At 41.2% G+C, this 18,324-nt stretch overlaps 1 protein-coding gene across 8 annotated transcripts in view; it reads right to left on the bottom strand.

Annotated features, from left to right (window-relative positions):
* Positions 1–18,324, bottom strand: part of TACC2 (transforming acidic coiled-coil containing protein 2) — a 128,144-nt gene that overhangs the window by 17,572 nt on the left and 92,248 nt on the right. For 5 of the 8 annotated variants that reach the window (XM_014250215.2, XM_088059389.1, XM_014250219.2 and 2 more), the window contains 8 exons: positions 13,889–15,197; positions 9,343–9,403; positions 8,079–8,286; positions 4,267–4,328; positions 3,408–3,523; positions 2,466–2,637; positions 2,203–2,343; positions 1,211–1,291 (listed from right to left, as the gene is read on the bottom strand). In XM_014250215.2, coding sequence (XP_014105690.2) covers positions 1,211–1,291; positions 2,203–2,343; positions 2,466–2,637; positions 3,408–3,523; positions 4,267–4,328; positions 8,079–8,286; positions 9,343–9,403; positions 13,889–15,197 — 2,150 coding nt within the window. The remainder of the gene's footprint in view (positions 1–1,210; positions 1,292–2,202; positions 2,344–2,465; positions 2,638–3,407; positions 3,524–4,266; positions 4,329–8,078; positions 8,287–9,342; positions 9,404–13,888; positions 15,198–18,324) is intronic. The other 3 variants (XM_088059388.1, XM_014250217.2, XM_014250218.2) reach the window with 3 other exon arrangements.

Here is an 18,324-nt window from a genome sequence, read left to right as displayed (position 1 = left end):
AGGGGACACAGTCACAAATGGGAAAATTATTTTTGTTTTTCCTCCTTTGCTCTTTATGTTCCTTATTAGAGGTTTCAGCTTGGTTAGTCCTTCTAATGAAGACAACAGCATGTTTTTCTTAATTAAATAGAAGATTGGAACCACATACTCTAAAATACTCTTAAATCTATGAGGAATGTGTTTACCTTAGTAAAGGTATGTGCACAACAGAAACAAGGCAGTGTGTGGGCTATTTAAGGTATGTGAAACAAATCAAATATGACTATTGTTTTTTCAGAAGAGTACAGTTATACTTGGAAAAAAATCCTTACTTTTATGAAGTGGCTACTTAAGAACTGATCTTTAAAACACCAAGAAATTCTATCCTGTAACCAGCCCAAATGCTGTTGTGATGCAATGAACTCCAGACGACTTAGGATTGGGCAAAAGACTTTCTGCTGACTTACTAATGGACAGTACAAGAGGAGGAACGTCACTCCTCCTTCCTGACAGAAGGATATGTCAGAAGCACATTCTCCCCATTTGGAATGTCTCACTGCAACAGGACACTGCCATCCCCTCAGCATCCCATTTAGCTGATACCCTTTCCCAAGAAAGCCACTAACATTTATGGAATGGCTTTTTTTGGCTTTCCAAACACAGCGAGTTCCACGTGCATCCCTACAGCAGCACAAAGCATCACCCTGAGGCACAACTAGCCAGCATGGCCTGGAAGTAGCAATGAAAAAAATAAGATTTAGATCTCTATGAATAAAGACACACTGAGCTGTGAGGCCTTTTTTCTTTGGAAGCTGTGTAGCCCTTCTAACCCTGCTGCAGTGCCTTTCTTCAGACCAAGGTTGACTGAATTCCTCACTTCCAAACACTGAGGGTCAAAGGTGTCTGACCTCAGGCTGAAAATACCAGCAGAAGACAAAATGTCCTTATGGCCAAAGCAAGCCTGGTATTCTACACCATCAAATATTTTAGAACAAATCTTGCTTCAGAGAAATGACAGTCGGACTGATGCAGATGCAGAATCCATCTCCCGTGGAAGGAACGCTGCTGCTTCTTGCCTGTTGTTAATTGGGGTGTGAGTGGGGTGACAGCATTTCTGTGTCAGCTCTGCTGCCAGCATGCTCCTGGTGTCCCCAGGGAGCCCCAGGACAAGCACTGGGCTCCCCAGGCTGTGCACACTCACACACACACAGGGCAGGCACAAAGCAGGTACCTTGGAGCGCAAAGAGGAGAGGGCAATCTGCCTGGCTAACTTCAGTGCTTCTATCCTCATGGCAGCAAACTCTAGCTCCTCCTGTCAAAGGGTTTGGTGGGGGGTCCCCCACAGGGAAAAAAATGTAATAACAACATGGTAAAAACTTTTGACACACCCAAAAATGTTAAATTTTAACGTGTGATTCGGACAACTCCTGGGTGACAAACACCCCAAATTCCTCTCATGGTGAGGACAGGGACACGAAACTCCAGGGCTTGGTTAGTTTTGAGGTAGCTGTACAAACAAATAATTTTTATTAGATGATCAGTATGAACAATACTTCACGTAAAGGAAACGTTTTCTGAAGCTACAGCTGTTTTATCAGACTCCTCTCCTCTCATTTCCATTTTAATGTGAATTTATGCCACATGCTGGTCTCAGTTCAACCTTTGCTGTTTTAAAGTTTCACTGTAAATATTCCAGAAAGTATGTCCTGACATACAGAGCTGCTCTGCAGATCCATCTGCTTTTCCTAGAAGAAATCATGCCAAATTCTGCATTAGAGAAATTAGAGAAATTACTAGACAAACAAAGCCTGATTTTTATTTCAGCAGAATTAGGTCCTGAATCTCAAAAAATGAATCTATACATACAGACTTACTAAGGCCAGGTGTCAAGACAACTCTCCACACATCAAGTCCTGTGTTCAAGCTTAAAAAAATCTGCTTTGAAAAGACTTCTAAAAAATACATACATTAGAGGTACAGGATAGGTGTTGATGAAATTTGAAGTTATGCATTATATGAATTACATGAGTTAAATGAAAATATCTTTGTTCCTCAAGTCTTTGAAAGGGGAAAGTAGCTTTGGAAAGAATTAAATAATTATTTTAATTCTTTTCTACATCCCCTCCAAGCCTCCCTCCACCCCTTTCAGATAAGGCAAAGCACTTCTCTGCCTGTGTATGGACAAACAGAAAGAAAGGTGACATTTATATTTCTGCTACAAACCTGAAGTTTCTGAGCAAATACTGGGGGGTTCTTTTCTGCTAGGTCAGGATCTAGATATTCAGGTTGATCACATATTGAGGCTTTCTTAGATATCCTATTGAGAAGAGCATCAGCAGAGACAAAGGAGTCTTCAGGAGATGTCTGAAGGGTAAAGAGGAGGCTGAATAAGCAACAGAGTTTTTGCCCAAGTTGTTCTGGCCAAAAGCAAAATACAAAACTTCTGGAGGAAAATAATTCCCCAACTCTTATGATACAGGACTTACGATTTCAATAGCCTCTGGAGTTGTTCCTAGAGTCATGGGCTCCAGATCATTCTGCTTGGCCTTGTCAGGGGACTGTAAATGTGGCTCTTGGCTGGCAGCAAGGACTCGGGAAGCTGGGTGTGGTATTTTCATGCCAGAAGGCTGCTGGGCTTCAGGGTCTTCAAAACTTGACCTGCAAAAAGATTGTGTACATGTTCTCAGGGTGGAGCACAGTTCTACTTCTGTTAACAGCTGAGCAAGTCCTCTTCATCACTTTCATGTGTATGTTTATAAATATAAATATAAATGTATTTATACACATACTGTTTCAACTCAATTTTACATCATTGTATCTTGTAACACTTTGCAGTATCTTTTCAAAACAATGCACTGGAGACATCAAAATAAAACCAGTTCCATCAGAAATGTCACATTTCTTCAGTATTTCTCACTTGCCTTTTTACCCCTTTCTCATTGTGACCTACCTCTCTCCCAAAACACAACTCTTACTAACAAGAACATATGTCCTTGAAAAGCAAAATTATTGGAAGTAAACACAACTCCCACATCCTGGTCTTATGAACAGGAATTTGAATTATTTGTTCAAAGAATGTGTTCAGGGAAAGCCAAGTTAAAATCTGCAATGATCAGATTTCTAGATTAATGTGAAAATCACCTCAGTATCTGAGGAAAAACCTTGAAGTAGGAGGCCACTGTCCAGTAAAACAGTTGCAACTGTGACTATTTAGTTAGAATGTGAAGGAGAAATACATGTCCTTATTCTACCATGAAACTTGTGTATCTTTGCCCTCTGTTCTCTATCATATGTGTACACAGATGGGAATCTATTTTTAAACAAATAACTTGGCAGCACAGAGGCAGAGAGAGGAAGAAGTGCCTGTGTACGTTCTCTGGGGGTAATGCCCTCCCCTGACACCCTCCTGCATTGCTGCAGTGACCTACCCTGAGCAGGGAGTTGTGGAGTCAGACAGTCTGATGGGAGGTGACTTCACTGGGCTCTCCTGCTGGGCATCAAACATTAGGTACAAGGACTGCTTCTTCGGGGTGCTATCATCCTGCTGGCCACAGGGAGAGAGAAACTCATTAAGCTATTCAACCATTCTCCATTAAAGCTAATTCAGGTCACTGAAGCCTTTAGTGAGCAAATGAGTTGACAGAAAACTAATAATACAGGGTCAAAACCTAAACAGTTCACCCTTTGTAGTGGCTCTTCTTCTCCAAATTTGGGGTTCTCAGATTTCTGGTTCTGTCAGGCTGAGGGTGTTACTAAAACATCCACTGAATATTCTCATCAGTTTAAGCACAACATGACTGATTTTCTTAACGTCCCCAGTGGCTATCCCCTCACTGGATCCAGTCAAACTATCAAATCCATGATTAACAGGAAGATGAAATAAGTGATAATCTATAGTGCTGCATTCCAGACTTCACACTAATTCTGTTTCTCTCCTGATTCCCTCCAGCTTCTTCAAAGTTTTACTCCCAGTTTCCTAAACAGTCCAGGAGCTGGTATAGACAGCTCTGCACTGCTGGTAATACTGATTGGCTTTGAATCTCCAGAGAGAACTGCTATGATGCTAGCTTAGAAATAAAATCATAAAATGGAACAAGCTTTACAGGCCACATGACAACAAAGCACAGGCAATTTACGCCAGTTATGCCAATTTCAAGGAACTGGCTTTGCAAATCTGCTGCAGGCACATAATAATTAATTTAAAGGGTGGTGAGGCTGAGGGCATTATCAGGATACTGTATTATGATAAGGGAATGCAAATTAATGGAAATGGAGGTGAGAACTTACAGGCACAGAGGAGCCTATTTTCTCCATATATTCTATTTCATATGAGTTGCCATATTCCAATTCTACAACAGAAACAAAAAAAGAGGTGTTAATACATGCCATGACATGATTTTTTTCAGAAGTAAATGAGAGCTCCTCTCATCGACAAGGGCCATTCCCCACTCTGCTCAATACTTTCCAGTGACAAATTAAAAATAGAATATACAGAGAGAAAGTAAAAGGTGCACTAATACTCACTCATTTTCAACAATGAACCTGACACATTTCACAGCTTGCCAGAAGAAAATTCAGCTTTTTAATTTGCCCCAGGGACCAGAATATTAAGAAAGTTTCAGAGCAATTGCAGAGCACTGACAACTTTCCCCTATCACGTGATCTTATCACGGAAAACACATTTTTGCAAGAAATGGCAATGGTGATGCCAATTTCTTTTAAAAAATATTTTAACAGCTGTTGAGAAAAATTAATTTCTATTTTTTTATGTTTATCACACTCTTAATTCAGAACAACTACTGTGCTATCACTTAAGACAAAGATACCTAAAATACCTGCATGCTCATGAACCAGGGGTGAGACACCAGCCCAGCTTACTGGGCTGCTCTTAAGTTTTGTTTTCAGAGAAAGAGTCTAAGGCAGGAAGATTTACAAAGAACCCTAAGTCTAAAATTTAATAAAAATGCAAATCTTTACTGCCTCTCTACTTCTAATCTCCCAGTTACACTGGAGGGAATAACCAGCATCTCTTCCCAAGCCCAGCTGATAGAGGTAGAGATATAGAACACAGGAAAAGCACTTCCTGCACTCAAATAAAAGCAAACTTCCTACAATGACAACTTAATTTAACAATTAAAAGCATAATTAATTCGTCCAAATGCTGTACTTTGTTCTGTTTCCATGACTTAATTCAATAAACCACTTGCATAATTTGATTTCCACTATAAATAAATCCTAAGGAAATGCACATTAGCATTTGCATTATGATAAAATCATGTGCTAAAATCCTTCTAGATTTGGGCAGCTTTTGAAAAGTAGGGCTTGCATTAGGAAGATGGTAACTACCATTAAAATGTTTGATGTTTAAAAACAAACAACCCTGAAGATAACCTCTTGCCTGTTTTGTTGATTAAAAAAGTTTTAGAGGGTTCAATGTCATTTTACAATGCCTTTTTTAGTATTCTAAATATCTTTTAATAAAATTCTGAATTTCTTTTTTAGTAATAAAAAGCACTGCACAAGGACTGTAATTCCACAATCTATTTACTTTGTCAAACAACCACTGAAGAGGAAGAGCCACAAACCCTCAGTACTGGCTGGGGATATTCACAGTAAAACTTGTGAGTGAAGAGAAAGCTGTAATAGCAGGCTCCTCACAAATAAATTCCTAGCACTGTATGTTTTTAATGGTAACAGACAGCCAGGCAAGATGGACAACCTCCTGGTGTCAGATATCCTTTCTCATTCACTTTTCTCCCCAATGAAAGCAAAACCCAAACTGGAAGGATGAATTCAAACCCCCAACGAGGAGCTGAACTGCAGGAGAAAGCCTGAAATCCCAGGTAACAGCAGCAAGAGTTTAGAAACCGCCTCTCTGTATCCCATTTATGCACAGCCAGCCCAGTGAGGTGTGTCAGGAGCATTTATGGAGCAGCTTTATGCTCCAGAGAGCAATCCCTGGGTGTGCAGGCACGCTCAGGGGCAGCAGACGTTCCGGCACTGTCCTCTGCTGGCACAGCCACAGGGATCCTCCACCTGCCTGCAGCACTGCCAGCAGCTCTGCAATCCCAATCCAAACTGACTGCTGGGACAACACGGATTTAACTTTACTGCTGACAAAGAAGAAGAAAGGCAGGGCACAGATGGAAATAGTCCAAGTAGAAACAAAAGGAATAACGCGGCTGGCTAAACGCAGTTTGTTTCGTCTCACTGCTCTCAGGAGTCTCCAGCGTAATTCCTCTCTGTCCTCTCCTCTCCAACATCATCTCCCCTCCAAAATCTTAGGCTCTGGTTATCTCTACACATTCAGAATCAGAAAAGCCCAGGATATCCCACGAAGCAAAATAATTATCTTTTATAAACACGTACAACAGACTTACTAAGTGATGTCCTCCAACTCCTCCTACAAATAGCTGCAAGATTACATCAGAATTTTCTGCTAATAATTACGGCTTATTCGTGTCTGTGCAACAGGAAAATGGCAGCAGCTATAGGCAGTGCCTGAAATAGATGAGGGCTGGATGCCCTGGCTGACTCGGGAGCTGGGCTGTATCCCTAAGAAGCAGTGTTAGGTTACAGGGTAACACATGGGTGTCTGGGAGAGGTAAAAATATCTACACCGAGAAACAGCGCTCAAACTAGTCAGAAATTTCTTAAAGCTGCAGGAGCAAGACTGTCAAGGGAAAAAAATTATTATTTTTCAGAGATGTGAAAAGCGGAAGCATTGTTGATTATAATGAGTGTGTAATCTGAAACCCCGACTGTACCATGCAGCACACATGAGACAAGACAATTACCATTTAATTAGGAGCTTTGCTCACTTTTTTCTACCCACTGAAAGCTAAAATGATTGTTTCAGAGTGTGTCTCACTATTCTTTTGTTCCATTTTCTTCCATATAGTTTCCATTTTCCCAGATTTAGGGGGGCTTATTTTCTAAAAAATGTTTAAGTTATTTTTTAAAATACAAATACAGGAAAGTCAACGTCTAAAATTTATAATTTGACAATAAAGCCAAATGAATTAATCCAGACTGAAATACTTATCTGTTTAGAATACTCAACAGATTTCCAAAAAGCCCAGGGCACACAATCATGTGCAGATGAACAAAAGCACTGTGATTGTTGTTGCTTTTTGATGTCGAACACCTTGACCTAAAAGTTTAGCAGTTCTTAATCAGGCATAAATTTAGACCCAGCCTAAAATGGCATGAAGTAGAGTTAATGGTAGACTGGGACAGGGACTGAAAGGTTTGGGAGAAAAAAATGAATTCTGGTCAAGAAGAAAAAGTTTAAGCCAAGTTAAACTCAAACATGCTTCCCACCCACAAAGCTGAACATCTGCCTTTGGAGCAGATGTTGCAAAGCAGAATTCCCTCTGGTAGTCCCCCCAAGGAAGGCCACACACACATTTTCTTAATTCTGTCTCTTCCAAATTTCACAGACCTGGAATGACAGTTCTCTAAACAAACTTCCAGCTTTAGCTCTCAACTGCTCATAGGAAGGTACAGCAGGAAAACCTTTAAAAGGCTGATCTAGTAGGGAATTTTATCTGGACATTTGAATGGTAACTATCTTACAGAGGGGACATCCTGGACACTTTCATGCATGAAGATACTTGGAGCCCGGGAAGCTGGAAGAGGGATGGCATGGTATGGGTATTAATGCAGTAATACCAGAATACCAGGATAATGCAGAAAATTTGAGCAGAATTTTAACATGGGACCTTTTCCCATGCAGGCTAAGAACAGGCTCAGGCAGAATCAATAGTTCAGTGACTCTGGAGCAGTATCAGACCCCGCTGTCCTGTGAAGGCACTGAGAGAACACATTGCTCACAGAGAAGAACAATTAACCACACAAAGGAAGCAAAAGCCTTTCTCTGAGGGGCCTTCTCATTTCCCTTTAAGCACTTTTCTTCCCTGAAAACTCAAGGCTGGGGTGTTACATTCAGCTCCCCAAAATTGCCACGCTCCCCAGAATGGCCCAGAGAGCACCATTTTTAGGGTTCCCTAGTGAGAATCTGCATCCAGCAGAGCACAAGCCACCATCCTTGGCCAAAGCTCTCTCAGTGAACACCCCGTGGCTGGAGCAGACTGTACCCTCTGTGGGAGAGCTGAACTTGGTCTCGTTGACGAAGGTGGACAGGTCAGAGGGCTGTGGGTAGTCCTGCTTGTCCGTGTTCAGGTCCACAGTCATGCAGGTCCACTTCTGCCCCGTCACGGAGGACGCCAGCTTCTCCTCATCCGTGGCGTGAACCACCGTGGAGATGACAGGAGGTGTTTCTGGAGTTGGCAGTGGAGTAGGATCCTGCAGCAAACAAGAGCCAATTAATTACATTATCTTTCACTAACACATGGAACAGCTGAGTCTCTGAATTCCTCTGCACAGCCAGAGCCATCTTTTAAATTCCGTAATCTCTGCTGCAGTGCTGTATAAAATACTTAATGGAAAATACTAACTCTACCAGCAGCAAGTTTTCCCAGTATAACTAAGCTCTTTGATGATAAACACTTGCATTGCAAAGCTGCTTTGATAACAGGGAAGAAAGAAGATCCAGAGCTGTTGAAATCTGTTAGGCACTTGACACAAGTGGCACACATCACCCAGCACTGAAGTCTCTGACTACCAAAACTGACTTTTTAGGCTTCCCTCATAGAAGCAAACCCTCGTAGGTCCACAAGGTCATGAACCCTTTCCCCTTTCTTCGCTTCTACACTGTCAAGCAGCACAAATAAAAGGGCAGGATTGATAACAGGAAGGGGAACAGCGGCATGGAAGGAGCTGTGCCTTATCAAAGCAGTCAGGCCTTTGTGGAAGAGCAGCTTTTGTTAACTTCTCTTCCAAGAAAACCACCTGCCAGCAGTTTACAACACGGAATCCCAAGCACATGTTCTTGATAGATCAGCCCACTTGGTTTATTTCTATTTCCCTTCCAGCCCACCAATTTGGTGCACTTAGTTCCTTACTTTCTAATCTAAAAATTTCAGGGTGGATAGTGCTAAGTCTCATTTTTCAGACAACTGACTGAAGATATTTATTTATATCCTTGCTCCATCTTAACACAGGGCTTTGCAAAGTACATTTGCTAATACTCTGGAATTCCCAGAGAAAATACTAGATCTACAATATATTGTGTACACGCTTTTAGAGGACAAACGGTTAATGCTTCATGGTATGAGCCCAATGTGCTAGACTTGGACAAATGCATATGTTCTTTACAAAAATCTCCTCTATTTTTATAAGTCTACAACAAAAATACCTTGTTATTAAACATACAATTCCATAATTAAATGGATCAAACTTCCTTCTTTTCAGCCCTTCAAGAACACAAATTACATGCATCAAAATAAGGTAGCACTTTACCTGAGAAGGAGGATCTGATAGTGGGGATCTTTTTGGTGATTTTTTCACCCTAAATGTATCACTGAAAATAAAGTTCAAACTGTTAATATGGTAATAGCAGCAAGAATCAGGTCATTTCACACTTAGCAAGAGACAGCCACAGACAATGCAACCTCTGTAAGCCCTTCTGCATTAAAATCCCATCCATTAGGCAGCAGCACCACAGAGAAACATGCCATGGGTACATATTTTTGTCATGCACTTGGAACAGGCCTCGATCCCCCAAAAGCTGAGAACAGCAGGATTGCCATATTTTTTCATGCTAACTCCTGACACATTCACAGAGCAGAGTGCTGCAATTCAAATCTCTGCTCCACCAAAGGCACCCTCCGGGGCCCTGTGGAAATGATTTAGCTTCTGTCTGCTTCAGTTCCACATCCCCAAATTAGGCCAAACCCACACTTTTACCTGAGAATTTAAACTGATAAACTTAGGCTCGACTGACCCCAAAAAACATGAAGAACTGGATAAAACCATCTGAGGCAGATGCTGTTCGCCAGATGCCAGAATGAGCTGTGCCATTACAACTGGGGACAACAGACCTTTTTAAAAACAAATCAGCAAGAAATATGGCAATTCTGCTTCCAGTTCCCCTGACGCTTCACAGTGCAGACTGGGAGCACGGACACTGCAGCCCCCCAAAATCCCACAGGTTTCCATCAAGCAAAAAGAATGAAGAACATACATTATGTCATGATGGTGTATAATTCTGAATGTTGCCTTTATTCCCAATTGGCTAAAAATATTTCCTAACCAGGAATAAACTACTTATCTGTCTGTTCTCTAGATGCACATTACCAAAGTTATTAAAAACCACTGATGTTACTAGCTACAGAAGGGAGAAAAATGCCACAGCAAACTCACTGATTAAGATTTTATGTTTGAACAGAGATGCAGTGGCAAAAATTCCTGCCCACCAGCTCATCCCTGATCAATGATAGCGAGGTTGACACCAGAAATTCTAGTGGTGGTTTTCAACTGACAGAGGGTAAATCGATACCACATGTAGAGGGGAAAATAAATTGGGCAGCTGAATATTGGTGTGTTCAATGCCATTAATTATCTGGTTATGATGACAGAATTAACTAGGATAACTTTTTCCTTCAAGAAAGAGAAGCGCTTTATGCAGTATTTACAAAGAATTGATTGTACAATGTTGTTTAGTGGAAGAAATAACACTTTCATATTATAGCTCAGGGATACAAAATACCTATAGTTTTTAAATGAGGATCTTCTTTGATAGGCAACAGATAATGAGGCAACAGATTCCTCAAACTCATTCACAGTCAGACATCTTACTTAAAATAGCTTTCATATGTGCAAGTGAAGTGAAATCACTAACGTAAAAGCTTCATGCTGAATAATAACTGATCATGCTGCAAAATAAATAAGTAAAATTAAAAAGCCCATAAATCAAAGAGGAGATTTGAATTGTTAGCTTAGAATTACTTACAACAGAGAACATACAGACATCACATCTTCTACCATCCTAAGACAAAGAAGACAAAGAGAAGAGAGACAGACAGAAGGAACTGACAAAAAAGATTAACCTACAAATACTCTGCTAATGTTAATGTGTTAAGGCAATCTGATCATGCATATTTTCTAGCTGTATAATCTTAACCCCTACTTTGTACTGTGAAATAAACAAGGAGAAAAAAAATATTCATCAAGTCCTTCAATGTTTTCTTGTTCAATGTTATACTTTTGACACGCTTTCATCTCACAGAACGCATTTTTCAAAGCCGACACCTTAAAGTTAAGTTCCTTTCAACACACTACCTGTCCTTGCCTTCCCTGATGGAGGCCACCTGCTTTTAAAACACAGTATTTGTTATTATATGAGATGCAAAACTGTTCTTGAATGGCAGCTAAGCTAAAGGAGAGGGCACAGTTACTCCAGGTTTTGTCATGTTTGCTGATGTGTTGTGGCAGTAGAAAAAGCTACTTGACCATTTCAAACCATTTACCCAGGTTAGGACATAAAATGACATTTCTTTAAATCTCAGCTGGTTTGGTTCTCTCCAAAACCTAACCTGGTGTTCTAACAGAGCAAACTGCTTTCCCCCAAAGCAGAATCAAACCTTGCCAAACAGCTTAGGCTAAGAGAAATTTTCATTTACTTGTAAGCTTGGCAGCTTCTGCTCATCTTTCCTCACGTGCAATGCTCATGACAGCTTCCATTTCTAAACAGCCTCCAGCCATCCAAGAGCTTCCAGAGCAATGCCTGCACAAGCAGTATCTCTATAATCCACCCATTTTTACTCATCACTGTGAGCTGGCACTGGGGAGGCATCAGCTGCTCTTTGCTCAGCATCACCTGAGCAGTATGACTGTCTCCAAGCAGCTCAGCACTCGGGTAGATGACCAGAGAGCAACCTGTGTGGAGCGCACATCTCTTATAAAAAACCTCATCTTTTCACAGGGAGGTCAATGCTTAGAGTGTTGCAGTTTCATTCAAGAACAAAAATGGCTTATTTTTATTGATTTAACACATGTTAGACTGAGTACATGGCTCAGATTCAAATCAGTACAAGCTCAGCAAAGGCTTAAACTCATGCCTGGCTTCTTCACCTCTAATCTAGAAATCACTGCCTTTCCACATGAGGAATTAATTTTCAAACTTGTCCATAGCGTTTGATTTCTGCACCCCTCAACAGTGCTAATAAAACCTCCTGCCACTGCCTACCCTGGCATCCCCCCTCAAGCCTTAAGGTAGTTTTCTTCTAGAAAGTACCACAGCTGCAGGCTGCAATGGGTTATTAATATGCAGAGTCTCATCTATGTTAAAAAAAAAAAAAGAAAAAAACACTTGCAAAAGTAGGTTACGGGGCTGCAGTGAGCAACGCACAACAGAACCCAGTGAAAGCAGTGCCAAGCACAGGCTGGGAATTCCTGCAGCCCTCCTGACCCAAGAACTTGGGAGCCCTGAGCTGGGGAAGCTGCGATAAATACCAGCACTGAACTTTGTGATTCTAGGGTTTTCCTGCGATGGATTTTCTCAAGGATAAATGTGGCTCAGCAAACTCTGTAAACTCATTTTGCCCCTAAATTAATAACTTTGGAATTCTTTCCAATATTCAAAGCAGATGGGAGAACCCAAGAGGCCCACTCTGGGGGTCTGTCAACTCCAGCTACTGGAAGACACAAGGAGACTCCGGCTGGCAAAACTTGAAGATCTGGTGATATTAAAATTCCCCTCTGCACTTTTCCAGTAAGATTCAATTTGTTCCTCCCTTGCTGTCAGACTTTTAAATCTTCTTGGTTTGGACCAAATCAGGTTGGACTGGAGGCTTGGTAAAATGCATCATTTACCAGTAAGTTTCAGGTAAACCTCAAGAAGTAGCAACACCAGAAAAACCAGGCTCCTTTCCCAAAGAAAACAACTCAACTACACAGTGGTCTAAACTATCTAGAAGTCAGAAATGCACCTAGAATGAAAATAAAGGCACAAGCTTCCTCAAATCTGACAAGGGACTTGAATTAGAAGCTTAGAAGGCAGGAGACTATTCAGAAAAGTCTGAATAATCTCCATCTCACCCTTTACAGCATATCAGCTTTCATACTGCTTTACATTAACCATGTTATCTTCTTATCTTGAATTGGCATTTAAAATTTTTGCTCCCATTTTTGTAGCTAGCTGGAACATTTAAAACCATAAAAGAACATGAACTAAGATACTGTCTTATAGATACACACAGGAGATCAATTTCAGGTATGTGGGACACAAACTTAGTGGTCACCAATTCAAAATAACCGTATCTGACCAGATAAAGCAATATGCAAATCAGCAACCAGCCACAGAGGTTTTTAACCAAGTATCTAAAACCAGCAAGACAGATAATTTATCCTGGAATTTTTTCACCCGTACCTAAAAGCTGGATATTTCCCCAACATATAGTAGTTTCGGAGATTTTAAACTTTCTGCACAATTTTAAGGTCTCTCATAAACAGGAATTTTTTCACATTTCTTAGTCGTGTATATATATTTAAAAAAATGTATTTCAATACTGCACTTTTCTGTTTCAGGTTATTTTCTTTTAAACACCGTAAATCTCTGGATGGAACCATCTTCCTGCTGTTTGCAATGTGAGATTTTTCACTGCCTTACTATTTCACATCCCACGCTCAAAAACAATGATTCATAAAACAGTTGTGCTAGTGTGATTACTCTGATCATCTTAAACAGCATCAACTTCCCAGAAGGAGGTCAGAGAAAATTGGGTACCTAACTGATAAAATTACAATTTAACCAGGTTCAAAATTACACTGAGCCCAAAGACTTAAAAAATGCAGTTGCCTAATGTGGCTTGGTAGTTCTGGGAATATCAAATTATTGAGGAAACAGGCTGAGAGCAGGAACAGCCCCCCAGCGTGACTCCAGTTGTGGCCACCAACACCCAAGGTCACCTCCCTCTCTCTATTCAGATATAAATCCTGTGTAACTGTGCTAAGGGGGAGGAATGTGCTGCTTCTATTCTAGAAACGTCTCTGCCCTTTAACTTACGTTTTTAGCGGCGTCTTCTTCTTCTTGGCAGGTTTGTTGAGGCTGTCTCCTTCCGTTCCGTTCGTTTCGTTGGCACTGGCTGGTATCTCAAAAGAAGCTGGAGATTTGGAAGGTGAGCTGGCTATCTTAGAAGAAGACTTGAAAGGGTCTATGGAGTCCTCAGCCATGTCCGGCTCGAAGCTGTACGTTTGTTGAGGCAGTTTGGGCGATTCCTGCATTTTTGTACTGGATGAGAAGGGGTTAAAATTGGGATCGTCCCACTTGTCGATATCAAAAGTGTAAGAGCCTTTCGTGATGGGGATTTCGTTTGGATCAGTGGGCGACTTGGTCGGGGTGGTTGGAGCATTGTCCAGCTTCTCCACCGGTTTTTTAGTCTTTGGCCTCCGTAGCGGCATTTTAGCACCAGGCTTTTTCCCTGCTTTTTTGGGAGGAGGAGCGCTCTCCTGCTGGTCTTCGCTCCCCGCTTTCTCCTCAGAATAATCGAACTCCAGCCTCACCGCGACGCCTTTGAAGGGAGGGTCCTCCTGTCCCCCGGTGTCCGGCGGAGTCACCTCCCCAGCCTCGGGGGCCGTTGTTAGAGGTAGCGTTTTCCTACTGCCAGGAGGAGAGTTCTGCACTTTGCTGCCTCCGGAGCTAAATGCACTAATCCCTTCTAAACTGTCCGGATCTGAAGGGTCGGATCCTTCAGGCACAGGCGGGGCCTCCTCTTTCTCAGCAGAGATTTTGGAAGGTTCAGTACATTCGGGCTTTGCTGAGTCAGCCTTCACCTCAGGTGCTTTATCCTCACAAGCTGCTTGGCCAAGCTCAGGCGGCTCTTGTGGGGTTTCCTTCACCAGTGGAGCATCCAGAGGTTTTTTGGCTGACTGCTTCTTTTTTAAGGAAGCTGGTCTGGGTTTTTTTGTTCTCTTGAGGGTACTGGAAGCACTGCTGGAACCAGTACCATACACATCTGCTGATGGTGCTAAGGTGTCGCTGTTGCCAAGGTATGATGCTCCATCAAAATCACTGGCCTGCAGGCTGAGAGATCGAGACAACGTGGATTTGGAAATTGGGACCGAATCTGTGGATTTTCTCCGGACATTTGCTTTGGGGTCACGATTCTTGGGCTCTGCAGAGCTCGGTCCTAAGGCATGGAGAGAATCAACCAGCTCAATGTTATCGAAGTCCAAGTTGTAGGTTCCACTGCTGGCTATGGGCTTGTCCTCGTCAAAGACAGTGGAGAAAGAATGGCAAGGGGGACGGAAAGGGCTCTCTTGAACCGGCTCACTGTGTGACACATCGGTTACGGGCTCAGCTTCTGAACATGGGCCTGTGGTAAAAAACACAAAACTCAGCGCACTTCAAGCACAGTTTTAGAACTGGGGCTTAGGAGGCTTTATTATAATCAAATATTACTGCAAGTAAAAGGAAAAAGGCATTAAAGTCATACAAATCGACTAAGCAAACCAAAGTGACTTTTCCAGTTTATGAACCAGATTAGGGGAAAAAATAGAACTGCTCTCCCCAGAACATGATTCAAGGCAAGTCTCACAAAAAGACAAAATATGTATTTGCAATAGCCTCTAAAGCACCTCTTCTAAGCTACCACTTATAGAGATGGATATTACCATAATATGCTAAATATTGCAAATACCAGAAAAACTGCACATAAAGCACTTTTTTTATTCCCATTTTCTACTATTATAAAGAGTTCACACAATTGTGTCAGAGCTCTTATGAAGTGAATCTCTTGTAAATTGACTGGTGCTTCAGTAATTACATGTTGACCTTAAGTTTTGTTTCCCAAGTGCTATTTTTACCCATTTACCTAGCGGAAAGTGGCTTCCTCTCCACAACCCATCAATGTTGCTCCTCTATCTGCCCCAAGCAGTCAATAATTACAAGTTTATAATAAGACATGAATAATTGAGAACTTAATATGAAATAAATTATGGTAAAAAAAAAAAAAAAAAAAAAAAAGTAATTTAGGGAACTCCACAAACATTTTCAGTTGAAAAAAATCTTCCTTTAAAAAGCTAGAAACACTCTACTGATTATTTAAACAAGGTTCTTCCAAGTGTAGTTTAACTCACTGGTGAAAAGAGTTTTGTAGAGAGATTTATATTAAAACTCTTAATCCAAGCAGCTTTCCAATGCAATTAAAGGTTTTCTTATTGAATGGAATCCTAAAATACTTTATAGAAGTCTCTTCACTTGGGATATAACCACTCTACTGGACAAATTAGAAAAAGAATGTATAACAAAAAATCAGGAAATACAGAGGCAGGAAAGCATGAAGGTGATGGTCCTTGATGCCTTCCAGCTCATTAGGTCGATTATTCAAATGTTTTACAAATCCTGCATATGGTTGGTCCTGCTGTGACTATACTACTCTGATCTGAATGTACCATGGTCACCTCTGTCCCTGTGGGGTACTGCAGATCCAGGACAGATCTCTCCAGCTCCCAGTTCAGGCTGGGCTGAGCCAGGTGCTCACAGCTCTCACTGAGGAGCAAAATGCCTCTATGTTTCCTGTTGAAGCAATGCAGCCTTCTTCACTTTGTCATTTTCTTTTAATTAAGCAATTATAAAAAAACCCAGTCAAACAAAAATTAATGCTTTGCTCAGCCCTAAGCGATTTCAGGCATTTCTGCTCATCCTTTTCATTCCAATCCTGACATGTTTTGCAGAATAACTCTCATTTTGCCCTGCTACATTCAGTAACACTGTTCATAGAAGCAATACAGACAATCAATTATTATTTTAATGAGAAGCTATGAACGGATTAAGGGGGAAAAAAATTTCCTTTGTTTCACAAGAAATTGTATGTCTGCATAGAGACTGCAAGAATTATTATTTATGGGTGTAAAGGACAGAAAAGGATGTAAGGGAATTGGACACATTTCCCAAAGTGGCACCATGTACTTCCAGAGACTGTCAAAGGGATGACAGCTGCACAGTTTCTCTTTTAAGACAGTGGAAGTTCACTAGGACAGATCAATTAAAATAATATTCTGATGTGTTTTTCTGCTTAATGAATGCTAATAGCGTGGCAGTACTTCAGAACAGTTTATTTTTCTCCTTAATCCCCACTGGTTTGGGCTTGGTTTCAGCCTGGCTGAGGGGTCATTAATTAGGCTTCTCACTTCACACACACATCACTTGGTGACACTGATGGGACTCCTGTTAAGGGCACTCAGAGAGTGCCATAAACCTCCAGCATTAGCCTAATCTGTCCCTTTCACCCTGAAAGGAGAATGGAAGGCACTTCAGGGGAATACATCACAATAAACACTGGGATGTCAGTGGAGTACAAATGTAGGTCAGCATGAAAAGAAAGTGGGTTCTGAACAAGGAATCATCTGCAGTTATGCACTGTTTTCATTCCAGCCTACGTCAAAGCCCTCAACAGCATCGAGGCCCTTGCTCAGAGTATTATAAACATGCATTAAAACAAAGCAAAATAAAATAAAATAAACCACTGCCCCGCAGGACTTGGACCGTAAATAAGAGGATGAGGTTTGGGATGCATCACCCAATGGGAGTGTGAAAGGCTTTGCAGATACTCCCAACAAAGTGGCATTTCAATTCTGTGTGCTCCACACAATGCAAGGCTTTAATCTTCTTTAACTGCTTGTTTAATGACTTCCTCCTCATCAAATCCTTTTTACTCAAGAGTACAGATTTCTGCAGAGTGTTGCTCGATATTTTTATTGTTTCTTTATGAAACAAGATGTGAAACTGTCTCAGCAAACACAGCTCTTGGCAGAAGTGAAATGCTGCTGTCAGCCTCTTCTGGCTTTATGACAGGACTGGCTCACTCCTGGTAGCAGCAGAATTGGTAGGGCAGGAGGTATAAATGGTACTCAAGGGTTTATTACTACAAAGAGAAATGAAAACCACCCTTTCCTGACATTAACAGCCTATTCAGAGAGCAGTGACATTTGTCCTTTTACAACACAAAGTGAAGCCAATCAGTATCACTACAGTATTTTATTAAAATGTTGTTTGATCACAAAGGAACATACTATGGGAATTAAGGCAGGACTTACCTGCCCTAGAGAGAGACCAGCACAAAGTTTTAAATCAGGTTTACGCCTTTTGTTGGCACTGAGTCACCCACAATTTATACTGGTAAGAACTGCCCACAAGAGTGATAAAAAGTTTTATAAAGCGCTCCAAGAACTCGGATGATAGTTGGGGAACTACCATTGCAATAAAAAAACAGGCAAGGTCCTCAAAACCTCTCATGTCATTCATTAAAAGAGAAGGTCCAAGTTCTGCTCCTTCCACTAGGAAATTCCTGTGATTCTGGACAAATTTTGACTGGATCATCTATGAAAAAAAAAAACAAACCCTAACTCAACTATGAAAAAAAAAATCCCAAACCAAACAACATAAAACTCACACTTCTTGTATCCAGGTGATGAGACCTAAATATTGGAGTCACACAGTGT

Source organism: Pseudopodoces humilis, chromosome 9 (assembly GCF_049639895.1).
Source record: "Pseudopodoces humilis isolate 2021_Gansu_Grassland_sample_001 chromosome 9, ASM4963989v1, whole genome shotgun sequence".
Lineage (NCBI taxonomy): Eukaryota > Metazoa > Chordata > Aves > Passeriformes > Paridae > Pseudopodoces > Pseudopodoces humilis.
Note: the sequence above shows the minus strand (reverse complement) of the source record. Positions and strands in the feature narration are given on the sequence as shown.